The 14,236-nt window shown below is 33.0% G+C and overlaps 2 protein-coding genes across 2 annotated transcripts; both read left to right on the top strand.

Moving 5' to 3' along the window:
- The first annotated feature begins 148 nt into the window (after positions 1-148).
- On the top strand, positions 149-7,198 carry LOC145320743 (uncharacterized). The gene is made up of 18 exons (XM_080162833.1): positions 149-237; positions 1,162-1,510; positions 1,919-2,252; positions 2,350-2,518; positions 2,816-2,901; positions 2,989-3,085; positions 3,156-3,281; positions 3,393-3,582; positions 3,704-4,333; positions 4,466-4,567; positions 4,634-4,732; positions 5,069-5,191; positions 5,342-5,401; positions 5,548-5,614; positions 5,706-5,782; positions 5,871-6,392; positions 6,614-6,713; positions 7,039-7,198. Exons 1-18 carry the CDS (start codon positions 181-183, stop codon positions 7,196-7,198), a joined length of 3,348 nt encoding a protein of 1,115 aa, XP_080018959.1. The 5' UTR covers positions 149-180.
- Positions 7,199-7,589: 391 nt separating this feature from the next.
- LOC145329753 (uncharacterized) lies at positions 7,590-13,602 on the top strand. Its single transcript, XM_080174168.1, has 9 exons — positions 7,590-7,782; positions 8,414-8,507; positions 8,945-9,024; positions 9,304-9,354; positions 9,743-9,784; positions 10,713-10,972; positions 11,354-11,414; positions 11,783-11,893; positions 12,712-13,602. The coding sequence occupies exons 1-9, from the start codon at positions 7,616-7,618 to the stop codon at positions 13,097-13,099; spliced, it is 1,254 nt and encodes a 417-aa protein (XP_080030294.1). The 5' UTR covers positions 7,590-7,615; the 3' UTR covers positions 13,100-13,602.
- Positions 13,603-14,236: the final 634 nt, after the last annotated feature.

A 14,236-nucleotide genomic window follows, 5' to 3' on the forward strand; every position in this document is an offset into this window, starting at 1 on the left:
CGTAATTAGCGATGTCCTATAGTCCAGGCAGACACACAGACAAAGAAACATACAGAGATCATCTTACTTTATTTATAAGGATAGCCATAACATTGGATCTTGGACAAAATAGCCTCAGACAAAAATATTGATTGATTCTCCCAGAGAGGAAGAATAAAGCTAGTATTAGAAGCAGATTCTATGGCAGAATATCAAGGATGGCTCACTGTTCTTACTGCTAAAATTATAGAACTACAGGTAAAGTTAGTATCAGAAAAGGTACACTAAATACAAGTCTTAGTAAGGATTTAACAGGCTTTAGCAGGCTTTTTTGTCTGTAGCGAAGGAACTCGGTAACTGCTGAAATGATATGGTTCTTCTTTACAGTTATGGGTTCAGACAAGGTTTATACCTATTTTGGGGGAGGTTATCTCCACCCACACTAGAGAATATTACTTAGAAACTAAAACTAAAAATAATATTGAGTTACCCCCCAATACCCCTAGTTGCATATATAATAATTGCTATATTTTGTTAGAACAGTGTGTTTTTTTATGAGAACTTTTTAAAAGCAATTTTACCCCACTTATAGTTATTAGAATTTAATGATTAATGGCTTATTTTCTTCGTTTTTTAATGCAATTAATAGAACAACAAAAAATATTTCAGTTTTTATTTAAAAGTACAGTAAAATCTAAAATTCAAAACTTAGGTGTCAACATCTAAAAATGGTTTTAGCGCATTTTTCTTATGCTCAAATATTCAACCTTTTGCAAGAATGGCTGCTAAGCACTTCAAAGTGGAGATATAAAGCTAAAAATGTATACAGATACTATTAGGAACATGTACTAAAGCATATCAAAGTTTGAAGTTCAAATCTCAACCAGGGAGGGAGTACTGGCCTCCAAAAGTCGACTACAAAAAATCCAATTTTTTCTTGCAAAGGGTAGAAGATTTAGGCATAAGAAAAATGCGCTAAAACCATTTTTAGATGTTGACACCTAAGTTTTGAATTTTATACTTTACTTTAATTTTTAAATAAAAACTGAAATATTTTTTCGGTGTTCTATTAATTGCATTAAAAAACGAAGAAAACAAGCCATTAATCATTAACTTCTGATAACTATAAGTGGGGTAAAATTGCTTTCAAAAAAGTTCTCATAAAAAACACACTGTATTTAGGAAGGTCCACTGTCTTCGCCTGGTTTTACAAAGCGTCAGAGCTTTGAAGAACTGACATCACCAGCTATGGACAATCAATTCATTAATGATAACCAATACAGAAGGGATAATAATGATAATAACACTGATTCTTATGAAGTACATACATTTGATAATGATAGTTATACATCTAAGACAAGCAGATCAAGTGGTCGTTCACCGACAGCTTCATTAAAGTGCTTGGGAAGATCAAGCAGCCAATCTCCTGTAATATCACCAACAAATTTACTGAATAAATCACCTTTAGGATCTCCATTGAGGTCTAAGTCATCTCCTGGGGGTTCACCTAGAAATAGGAATGCTAGAAAAGGTACTTTATTTTACAACCAGCGCGGCGGCTGCGCCCCTAGAGGCCTCTAATGGCACTAGAAGAGGGGTTAGTTGATTTGATATCCCATTTTTTTGGATTTAAAAATAAAAAGGAAAATAAATTGACCACACCCCCCTCAATTTTATTTAATTTGTAAAAAAAAAAATTTTTAATTGTGGGGGTTAGTTTTTATCTAGGGGCGATTTCCCTTGGGAGGGTGGTAGTACCCTCTCTTAAAATAGTTATAAACCTTCCTTGGACCTATTAGAAGCTACCCTATAAAGGAGAACCATAACAGTTCAACAGTTAGCGAGATCCTTCATTACAACCAAACAAACAGAAAGACAAATAGACATCCTGTTCTAAGCAGTAATATTTTGTTCATATAATAAAAAACTAATAAATTAGGTTTACAATCACCCTCCAGATCAACAAGTCAATCTCCAACTGGATCACAAAGATCATCAAGATCAAGCACCTCAACACCTGATGGTTCAATGAAAAGAAAGAGTTCCATCAAAAAAGCACCAGTTGCTGTTAAAGATGAACCCTTCTTTATTGAAATATATGAGGCAAAAAGTAATGGTGTGCATACTAAAAATGAGATAATTCACATGCCACCAAAACTGCCTCCCAGTCCAACAAAAGCTCCTGATTCCAAGCCTATAAATATACCAATAACATCAATGAATTCTGGTGCACATAATCCTGTTGCAAAGAAACCACCAATTCCAGCACCCAGGTAAAAAAAATTTTATTCAAAAAAACCTTTAAATTCTTTTATTTTCTTAAAATTAATATATTTCAGTTTTTAAATTGATAAAAAATGTTTTATTTAGATCAATTGAAAAGATTTCTGAAGCTTCTGAAATGAATTTAGTCAAGAATGAAAATACAATAGATGCTGATATAAATGAGGAAATTTTAATTGTGGATGGTGACAAGTTCTTGGCTGAAAAATCTATTCAAAACATTATGAAGGCAAAAATGAAATTTGCCCAGCAACAGGTGAAAATAAGAAATGTGTTTGATAGTTTTACAGAAATTTAGTTTTGGGAGTTTAGAACATGAACATCCCCTATTTTATACAAAAAGAATTGGGGGGGGGGGGGGAATAGATGATTTTTTTCTAGGGAAGATTTCTCTTGGTGAGTGATGGTAACCTCCTCTAAAATAGTTATAAACTTTCCCAAGACCTATGAAAAGCTACCCTGTAAAGGAGAACCATATTGGTTCAGTGGTTAGCAAGATCCTTACATAGATCATGTTACTTTTATATAGGATTATTTGTTCTTTTTTTAATAGATTGAGAATCAGATTAGTGATGAGATAGAGAATATAGCAAGCAAAAGAGGAAAAGTTAGTGGCCAAACAAGTTTAGAGGACATAAGGTAACTATTATAATTATTTTTCATTAACAATTAAGTATAGAATGGAATTCTTTATTACATATTGAAATCTAAAATCAGCTTTTACAGTGAATCTTGTTGCAGAGAGGAGGAGACAGAAGTGGATGAAGTATCTGAAGCAAAATCAGCTCATGAAGACACTCTAGACTCATTAGAGGTTTCTATGGTAATATCAATAAACATTGAATTTTGTTTTTTACTTAACAATAAAATATAAATCATATTGATTATTACAGGATTTTGACCCAGAGTCCCCAGTTTCAAGTCCTGGATCTACATTAGACAGAAAAGATTTCAAAGATAATGATAATATAGAAAAGGCAGCAGTAGAGATTGACAAATCTGATGATAATGATACTGACAGGAATAATTGACACTTTATCTTTAAAAATAACATAAAATGTTTTATGAATATGTAAAAGATTTTCTTTTGTAAATTTTCTTTTTTATAATTAAGTATCAATTATTAAATTAGTTTGGAAACAAGACCAAAAGGTGACCACTTAAGCAAAGTCAATGAAAGTAACGAAAACAAAAATATGAATAGTCTCATTGACCTTCATATTGAAGAGAATGAGATTAAACTTAATGGAAAGAAAGAAGGTTATGGCAATGTAGCAAACAATGAGGAGAATTCTGTTTCCTTGCATATTTTGGAATCTGGTAAGCCACTTTAAGACTTAATTGACTAAATTTTTTATATATTATATTTATATTTTTTTAAATAATAACCAATTTTAAATCTTCAAAAACTACTTTTAAAATATTACTTTTTATATTTAAGGTGAATCAGAAGACAATACCAAACAAAATACATCAGATGTCAAAGAAAAACTAGTCAGAAAGACATTACCACATCTGGGAGATATTACACAAGAAGATTCCCTGGAAAGTAACAAAACACCAGTTAACATAACTAGAGAAAACTCAATTGAAAAAGAAAGAGCGCCTACCCTCATTCCTCATATGGGTGATATTACAAGAAAGGATTCACTTGAAAATGATAAATCCTCTGGAAATATAACAAGAGAAAATTCTTTAGAAAAAGAAAAAGCACCTTCTCTGATCCCTCACATGAGTGATATAACAAGAAAAGATTCTCAGGAAGATGAAAAATCCTCAAGAAATGTTACAGGAGAAAATTCTTTGGAAAAGGAAAAGGCTCCATCATCATTTCCTCATCTTAGTGATATTACAAGAAAAGACTCACTTGAGAATGACAGATCATCCACTGATGATAATCTAACCAGAGAAAACTCCCTTGAAAAAGAAAGGGGACCAACACTCATGCCTCATTTGGGGGAAATAACAACACAGGATTCTCCAGTTAAAGATAAAGCAATGAAACAAATGCCAAATTTTGGAGAAATTTCTACAGTTGACTCTGATGATGAAAATGACAATGATGATATTGGTATGAAATATAAATACAATACAACTTATTCTGCTGCAAATTCTTGCCATGATATTTCCTATTTTTTATTTATAAAAGTTTGTTCAAGTCTACCATTAAAAGTAAGGTAAATCATTGTATCTTTTTTTCTAGGTGTTGATGCCATTAAACTGTGTGAAAGATTAGACTATGAAGATTCTGATGAGGAAGTTATTGAGATTGAAATGGAGGAAACTTCAACAAAGAAAGGAAAAGGTAAAATAAAAAAAAAATCAGATATTGGCAGATCCTTTGGAACTCCTAACATTTACTTATATTTAGGAAAACCTATCAAGATGGAAACCATAGATGAAGTAAGTGAAGGTAATGAGACTTGTGATGAAATTGAGGTCAAAGTTGTGTTAGATGATGAAGAAAAAGGTGAATTTTTTTACAAGATCAAGACAAGATTACATTTTTAATGAAACTTAATTTCTATTTAATGATAATTTTGTTTTAGCATAATAACATATCCATAGTATAGATGTATATACAGATAATTACCTGCCCTCCTTTTGCAAGGACCTTTTTGTCTCCTAGCAAATTTTTTTTCTTTACTTGGCTGTGTTAATATTCCCGACACTATTATATGATTTACGAAGACCAAATTGAGAGTTGGCACAAGGTCCTTGGGATGGGGACATACGTTATTTAAACCCTTCTCCCTCATTGTTTCGACCTGATATCATAACATACAAAAAAAAAATTACTTTCTAGAAGAGATGAGGCAGCATTTGGAAATAACTGCATCAATGAATGATAAAATTGCTGAAGACACATTTGATGGACCCAAGAAGAGTAAGATTGTTACTCTTGAAGATACTGATGATTTTTCACTAGGTATGTTTTTCATTTCATTAAGTATTAACAGAATGAGAAATCTTCATAGTTCAGAATTCAGAGCCCATAGATTCTAGGGGTGTAGCCTCTAGTATAATGAATGAGGTTTTTTTGTATATTATTATAAAATAAGTTATTTTGTTGTTGTAGAAACAAGTGTTAATGCTGTTGATGAAGTTGGGGTGGATGCAATTGAAGATTCATTAACAGGTTAACCTTAAATTTTTGATAATGATTTAATGTTAAGTATTTGAGAGATTCTAATTGAATGAAAAAAAGTTGCTTAGTGCTTTCTTGAATTATTTTGATATATTTTAAAAACTACTATATACAAACAATTATTGATTTTATTTTAGGTCTTCATAGTTTGCCAGAAACAACAGACAGTCACATTCTTGATTATAATTCTCAGCCATTTAAAAGGTAAAAGCATCAGTAATACATATATTGCTTAAACAATAACCTTAAATATGTTTTAACACATTTATCAAATAACCATAAATATATTTTAAAGGCTGGATGAGACAATTATGTTTATACCAACTCCTGGTGAGAGCAGCTCTGATTTTTACAATCAAAATTCTGATCTAGGTTGGTTAAGTTGAATTGAATTATTTTATATGTAATTAATTGTTAAAAATCATTTTTAAAGATTTACCTATTTGTTTATATTTTACAGGACATAATAATGGAGGAGTTCATGTAGACTTTCCTGAAATCCAATCTTTTGATCCCTTCTCAGTGGCTAGAACCATTGACCACAAAGAAAATAACAATGGAACCAGTTTTCAAACATTTGAACTTGTTAAACAAGAAATCAGAAATAAAGCTAATATTGATAACCTAAAGCCAGTTGAATATGCTACTAAACATGAAGTCAAGGAAAGAATAAAGAAAGGTAAAGATGCTAATGATGATAAACAAGATACTAAAAAGAAATATAATTTTACAGATCAAGAAAAATCAGCCAAACCAAAAATAGAAAATCTACCAAAACCTGTTAAACACAAGGAAACCAAAAAATCAGTAACCAAAGAATTATATGTAAATATACCAAAGAATCATGAATATCCAGTTGGCAATGTAAATTCTCAAACACTTAAAGTCACCCGCCATAGAAGTCCAGTTGATCCTATGAGAAGACAATATGAAGGCCTTAGAAAACCAGATTTCCAAGAAAATATGCAACTAATTCCTAAAGGTTTGTTTTAGCAATTGGAATAATATACATTATTTGGTTCAAATTCTTAATCCAAAATATGTTTTTTTTTATAAGGTTAGATTTAGTTTTGAGAAGAAAGTGGTAGGAGCAGTATAAGGGAAATTGATACAGACCTGAAACATTTACAACTTTTTTAACTGTTAATTCAAGTTTATTCATTGGAATAAAAACTTACATATTAAACTTGATATTATTTTTAGAAATTCCTGATAATTGTGTGAAAAGCATGGCAAAGTTTTGGGAAGAAAAGCAGGAGAAAATAGAAAAAGAGACCATGCACATTTCAAATAAATATCACAGGTAATGCTTTTATATTAAATCATATTAAACACTCTTGTCAAATAATAGAATTTAGTTTTAAGAAATTAAAATTACAATAAGATTTCAATTACTACTGATAAAGTTCACCATTTAAGGGAAGATTATGTAGGATGGTTTTAGGCTATTCTATTTGAAAATTTGGACCCTTGGATGGTTTTAGGCTATATTTCTGTTATTCTCTTCCTACTTTTAATCAGAGCCCTCAAATGATAGGGGTGCAGCTAAAGTAAGAAATGAAGTGAGCATAACTAAAGTATTTACAAATTTAATGATTTTTTATAAATGTCTTTTTTTGTATTACTAGGAAAAAATGGAACAGTATGCCAAACCTGAAAAAGAAAGAGGGCTCCAGGCGTTTAACTGACTACCCAACAGGATACAATAGTTGTACAATGGCGTTTAACAAAGGGATGTCCATACATTTTACAAGAAATATGCATCTATCAATGTTTTCATTAATTTAATTCATGAAGTCATATTTCTCCTTTCATATAATTAGATGATTATTAGGTTTAGGTTAGGAAACCAACCTATATGTCTGATTGAAATTGTTATTCCTAAATAAGTAAATTTCAATTGCTATCTTTTTTGAGTTCTCTAAGTATTTTAAGTTTTTCTAAATTCATATTTTACCAATCTTTCATTTTTTCATTTCATCCATACATTAAGTCATCTATAAATTTATATTTTAAAGTCCATATATGTATGTGACTTTTTATGTCTGCTAAAAACTCCTATTTTAGTTGGATAGATTATGATGATTGAGTAACCATTTAGGATGATAAATCTATTACATTTATAAACTAGATTACAATTTTTCAAAATTCTTATTTGCATGGACAAAACTTGAAGGTTGCAACATAGCTAGCAGACAGTGGAACATGGTGGGCATACCAGAACCTGTGCAGGGCTCCAGGAAACCTGTAGCTCCCATTCAGGATAGATCATATGTGAAGTGGGATGAGAATGATCAGGAAGAGTTTGAGCTGCAGCTGTGTAAATCTGTATCTATAAGGGACAGAGTGAGGATGCTGGAAACTATTGCCAGGTAAAAAAACTTAAAAAGAACAGTAAACTAGTAGACTGCGTAAAAAGAAAATTATTTAATTTCGTAGCAAGAACTGCAAAGGACGAACCCCAAACTGTCCCACTTTGAGAAAGACGATTCCAGTGACGTCATATACGTTTAGGGAAAGAAAAAGGGAAGGGGGGAAGAAAATCTCTTCAAAAGAGATGGAAGAAAAGGGAAGAGATTTTCTTCCCCCCTTCCCTAAATGTATATGACGTCACTGGAACCGTCTTTCTCAAAGTGGGACAGTTTGGGGTTCGTCCTGCAAAGATACTGTGGAGTGTAGACTGTGTCGAATGCAGATTATGAGTTGGTATTTAATTAACTGTTGATTAACAGCTATATAGAAAGTACGCTTCTACAAAATTTTTCCTTTATTTTTTTTCAATTTCTCAGGGATCTAAAAGGATATGACAATGGCTCGAATATCATACACAAAATTATCCCTTCTATAGATTACAGTTAGCGATTGAAACATTTAGAAACTCAATTTAATGAACCATAGAAAAATGTTATTCTAAAACTTTTGGGACTAGTGTAATAAACAGCCCAATGTCCCCGCCCTCTCTGTCAATTTCTACCATTAATCTTGTAACTTGTGATGTTTCAGAGCAAATCTGGATCCTGAAGGACGTCAATGGACATCCTTGCCATCTCTGGACTATCTGGAGGGTCAAGAAGAACTTAGGATAAGGAGAATTCAGGTAAATACACAATCCTGCGGGGAGTATTATAACTTCCCTGAAAGTACAAAACTTCCCCCACCCTCATTATTTTGAAATAAATTGAAAATAAGAAGTGTGGAGGAGGGAGGTGGTTTTTCCTCTTTTTTTACTTTAGGTCAGGTAATGATAGGCTTTATTGGATAGAGGGTGGGCCACCGGGATAAGGACACTATAGGTAAATACTCCATAGGGATTTTGTATAGGATAAAGAATCAACCCCTCTTCATATTTCCAATTATTTCAAAACAAGTAGAGAGGGGTCTCTGTGCTGCTCGATAGCGACTTTGAGGGAAATAACCAAAACAGTCCTAACAGTACCAATTTTAATTAACAAACACTGATTAAAGTTTTAATTATGAATATTATGAATTTGCTGATATTTTTACTTTGTTTTAATTATTATTTTATTTAAAAAGGATGACTTCTCTAGAAGTAGAAAAAGAAGCTCTATGAGAACAGCTGCAGATTTTCAAGAGGAATATTTTCATATCTCAAGGTAGTTTTTTTTAAATCATAAAAATAGTGTGTTTTATCCTTCTGTGTGAAGCGTACGATCTCAGTAACCGCATGACCGATAGGTTCTCCTTTCTTATTGGTACCTCCCAAGACAAGCACCCCCCCCCCCCTACAAACAATTTTTTTAAAAATTTTTTGTATTAAAACTAAAATTGAAATTAGAGTGTAAATTTATCCTCCCCTCTCTTTCAAGTTTTCTTTAAGGCCTCTAGAGGCGTTGTCGCTGATTCAAATAAAAAGTACAACTTTGTGTATTTAGGGCAGCCCAAGAATATTCTGATCCTGTATTCTGTAGAACTCAAAGTGCCAGGTATGAAATAAAGAGTATCATAATTTATTCAGCCAATAAATATGATAATTTTGTTATAATATTTTGGGTACCAGTGTAATTTCCATACCAAGGAAGCCTCCTTCGATCTGATTAAAACCGTATCAAATGGGATAAACAAGGGTTCTTGAGTATTTAGAGGAACAGTGGTGGGGGGGGGGGGTGTAAAAAAGGAGTATTTAACCTCCTACACGCCACTGCGTGGAACAATAAACAAAGAAGGGTTAACTAAATATAACTCACAAAAGAAGAATAGTTATTTCTCGCATCGTATTATTTCCAGCTTTCTACGAATATAAAAATGTACAATCATAAGATTAAAACCTGTTTTTTTAGCCCTGATTTGAGAAATAACTATTCTTATGTTTAGATATGGTAACAGGTCTGAGGTTAAAAGTAATTCTTTACCAAGGTAAATTTATATTTATAAAAACATGAGAAGGGGTAATTTTTTGCGTATTTTCTGTAAAGTTGGTTGTTACCGTTTATTCAATGCGCTTATTAAGTCAAACTGTTAGTAATTATGACCAAATATATATACACTAGCGGCTTCGCCCCTAGCCTCTAGGGGCTTTGCCCCAAGAGGTTTGATCAAACCAATTTTCGTATTTTAGATTTAAAAAAAAAAAGAAAAAAAAATTTGGGGGGGGGGGATTATTTTTTTTTTTGGGGGGGGGGGGGTTAGTCGACCCCACTATTTTATTTTTAGTTTTAAAAAGAATTTTTTTTGGGGGGGAGGGGTATTTTTTATTTTTGGGGGGGTTGGGGGTGTCCCACCCCCCCAAGAAAATAGTTTTAAACCTTCCCGGGAACTATGAGAAGCTACCCTGTAAAGGAGAACCCGATCGGTTGAGCGGTTAGCGAGATCCTTCGCTACAAACAAACACACAAACAAACAGACAGACATCGTTCTACTTTGTATTATAGATAAATGAAATAATTTAAGTTTAGAACAGTTCAACTTAATAAGCGCATTTGACTGAACGGTAACACACAACTTTACGGAAAGATACGCGAAAAAAATGACCACCTTTGTAAATATAGCACGCGGCAATAGCGTAAATGGTGGCGTGCTGCTTGCTGTCGGGATGTTGTGGGTTTTGAGCCTTGAGCAGGTCATACTAGAGGCGTTAAGAATGGCACCTATGTTTTTGTCTGTATGTTAAGAAAACAATAGCCACTGAACCGATTGATTTCTCCATTATAGGGATGCCCATGGATGGTTTTAATCTATTTTCTTTCTGTTTCTTCCCTCTATGATAACAGATCCCTTACTTGCGAGGGGCGCAGCCACATGTATATAGATATTTATATGATTTTTAATATATATTTTTTTTTAGGCACATATCTCCAATTTATTCACCAGAACGTGAAATTGGTCGTATAAACGCCTGTTCACCTGACGTCCATAGACGCCACTGGCGTGCCATATCACCGTTAGATCACGAGGCCAGCAACCGCCGAAATCCGCCAGCCGTTTCGCCGGAGCCTTCTAGGTGGCGGCGATCAGATTCGCCGGGAAATTCCGTTGGAGATTACGAGAGGAGGCGGCGAATAAGCTCTGGTGATAGAAATGAACATCCTGCATTTGTGAAAGCAGGTACAATAACATTTTTTTAATAACAATAACATCATAATAATCAATCTATCTATTATCATATGTACTTTTTACACCAACATATTATTCAAAAATATGTAATAGTTATTTATCGCATCGTATTATAGACAGCTTTCCAAGAATATCTAAATGAAAAATTACAAGATTGAAACCATTTTTTTGGCCCAGATGGACTGCAGGCCCGGGCTAACAAAACTGTTAATAATTATATGATTTAAATTCATGGAAAATTGTCTGTAGTGGGCCTAACGTGCATAGAAAAAAGCTATCCGTAAAGAACGGAAGGACGTTTAGACCCTAAATGTAGAAAATCTTCTCATTTAAGAGGCAAAAAAAGATAATAAATGATAATTTATATTTTAGAAAAAGTGATAAGATATGATGAGGACAGTCCAGGAGAAATTTATGTCAACCACAATTCTGAGTAAGTATTAATCAATGGATATATTATTACTTGGATATTACACCACATTTTTATGTTCTCTTATAAAGTGAACCACACAGCAGGCTAAAATAATGATTTCCACCTTAACATCTTACCCTCCCCACCTACTGGATGAACCAACTGACCAATAATTGAGTTTCATGTTAGCAAGCTAAATTGAAGACACTTTTCCACATATATTCTACATCCATTTATTCCTTATATTAAACTTCTAGAGTGTCAGAGCTTAATAAGCAAAATGTAATAAAAAATTTTAGTAAATTTTTTGCAAAAAAAAGTCATGCTTAAATTTTAAAAAAAATTATCCATTGTTCTGAAACCGGTATCCAAATGTATCACAATTATAGTAATGAGCTATCAGAAGATGGATCAGGCCTGTGCCTACAAGAGGATGGAATTAAGTTTATCCTGACTCCACTCAGCAAACGGAAATCAGCTTTTGAACCTAATGTAAAAAGGTAAAAAGATAATTTGCATCATTTAAAATTTCGAAGGTTTCACTCTAAGTATATAGATCTGGTTATATTAAGTACGTACTAGCGGTTTCGCCCCTAGCCTCTAGGGGCTTTGGCCCAAGAGGTAATCTATAAAAAAAATGTAGTACATGAGGTGGATCTTCATCATCTGCATCATAAAAAAAATTGAGGATCTTCATCTTCGTCATCCCATCATCAAAAAAAATTAGGGGGAATTTTTTATTTTTTGGGAAAATAGCCTAAAACCACCACAGGACCATTAGGTATATTCCCTGAAGAGTAGAATCCGATCGGTTCAGTGGTTACTGAGATCTTAAGGGACAGACCTACTGACAGACGGACGGACAGACATCAAGCTACTTTGTATTATAGATAGAGAACCCCTGCGTGGTCAGGGCCCCCGGTAGGGGTTATGCATAGGAAAAAAAACTACTTCCACCTGCACTCACTTATCTTAAATTTGATTAGAAACAAGAAGGAGGGGTTCAGTGCTCGCTAGACACACTGAGGTAAAGCCCTAAAATCTTATAGAAGTTCCATCAAGTTACCAGGGGCATCTTATTGCAAAGAATGCACAGCTATGACTTTCAGACATAGGTCAACAAATCTAGTATCTGGAACGTGTTGTTTTATCACCAAAATTAGGGCAAGTAATTCCTAAAAGATAACCTTTGATTGGAAGTCCTAACTGAACTTGGTAAACAGTTGCAAGGCTTTTCCATTACATTAACTTTTTTATGTCACATCCCTGACATAGCAGCAGAAAGTCTTCTAACAACTCAACCTTGTGTTTATTCTAGATCAAGTCGCCAGTCAAGCCATACAAGCTCCTCCTATCGGCCAAGAGAAGCATTCACCCCTATCCAGCAGTATGAGGAGTGCCGGTCATACAGCCGGGCCGGGTCAGCTGGCCCCCGGTCACCCGATGCTGCCCTCGTCCAAAGCCCACCAGTTGTGCACAGAACAGTGGTACAGGCAGCATACACGGCAGGTCAGTACAACAATAAATATGCCTCCATGGCGGGCCAGTGTGACAACAAATGGCAGCAGGACAATAGAGTTCAAAATGGCGGCGGTGAAAGAAACTATTATAAAGCTAGCACAGAGCCATATATTGAGGGTGAAAAGATGGTTCTCAATACCATTAATGTTGTGAATTCTGTTAAACAAAAGTTTTCTAGGTTTTAAATCAAACATTTCTAAAATATGTGAAATATTCAGATCTATTTAAATAAACATTAATAACATTACATTTATTAATACAATCCATGATGTTGTTTTTTTTGTTGAAGCTCTTTATAAAAAGATGAAGTCATATAATAAAAATGTCCAATGATAGGCCAATACACAGACTAAATAACCAATTACTGGCCAGTATACATTTTAATTGTCCAATGGTAGGCCAGTATGACGTCATTTTTTAAAGGCACTATATAAAGCTTTTTTTGTGTTTTTATTTTATGTCAATTTTCTTATGAAAGGCATTATTTATGAATTTTTTCTTAAATATTTATTTTGCTGTCATTATTTTTTATCAAATTTTTATATGTTCACTGTGATACCAATATATACAATTTATGTTTAAAATTATTGATTTTATCTTTTCACCCTGGCACATTAACAATGGAATCTTTGTTTAATTTAAATTCATTGTATAGCAATTATTGATAAAATATATTTAATAAATTTTAGTTTCTAATTGTATAAAATAAGATTAGAATATCCCGTTATGAAAAGTTTGACTTAATAAGCGCATTTGACTGAAAGCTAATTCAGTACAACTTTACGGATAATACCCTCTTTATCAGATACTAAATCAGAATTCTAAATGTAAGTATTTTTTATTTAATTATTGGTTAAAAAGTTTGTACATCAATAGATTGGAACCAATCAATTAAAATTCAATAAAAGTAGTATGTACCCAAAGTTTTTAGCCAATGTTATAAAACTTTGGGGACCATGGTGTAAATTACAGTCCAATGACCATTCCCCTCGCTGATTACTTTAAAGAATATTAAATTAAAAAATTATTTAATAGTTATTTCTCGCATCGTATTATAAACGGTTTTCCGCGGATATAGAAAGTACAATTATGAGAATAAAACTAGTTTTTTTAGCCCCGTGGTGCCGAAGGCACCGGCTAAAAAAACTAGTTTTAATCTTATGATTGTACATTTCTATATTCGTAGAAAGCTGGATATAATACGATGCTAGACATAGTTTTTTCGTATGGATGAGAACCGGTTCCTATCCACCGGATTCGAATGAATACGAGAAAAACTATTACTATTATGTATAAGTTTTTTATGTCTGTAGCATAAGATT

Source organism: Acartia tonsa, chromosome 1, assembly GCF_053477335.1.
Source record: "Acartia tonsa isolate MP-2025a chromosome 1, ASM5347733v1, whole genome shotgun sequence".
NCBI classification, from domain to species: Eukaryota; Metazoa; Arthropoda; class Copepoda; order Calanoida; family Acartiidae; genus Acartia; species Acartia tonsa.

Coding starts and splice junctions, on each gene's coding strand:
- LOC145320743 (XM_080162833.1), top strand. CDS start 181: ATGGCAGAATATCAAGGATGGCTCACTGTTCTTACTGCTAAAATTATA. Junction 3,583..3,703: donor CTTGCATATTTTGGAATCTG/GTAAGCCACTTT, acceptor TTTATATTTAAG/GTGAATCAGAAGACAATACC. Junction 5,783..5,870: donor CAATCAAAATTCTGATCTAG/GTTGGTTAAGTT, acceptor TATATTTTACAG/GACATAATAATGGAGGAGTT.
- LOC145329753 (XM_080174168.1), top strand. CDS start 7,616: ATGGTGGGCATACCAGAACCTGTGCAGGGCTCCAGGAAACCTGTAGCT. Junction 9,785..10,712: donor AAAAGTAATTCTTTACCAAG/GTAAATTTATAT, acceptor ATTTTTTTTTAG/GCACATATCTCCAATTTATT. Junction 11,894..12,711: donor TTTGAACCTAATGTAAAAAG/GTAAAAAGATAA, acceptor TGTTTATTCTAG/ATCAAGTCGCCAGTCAAGCC.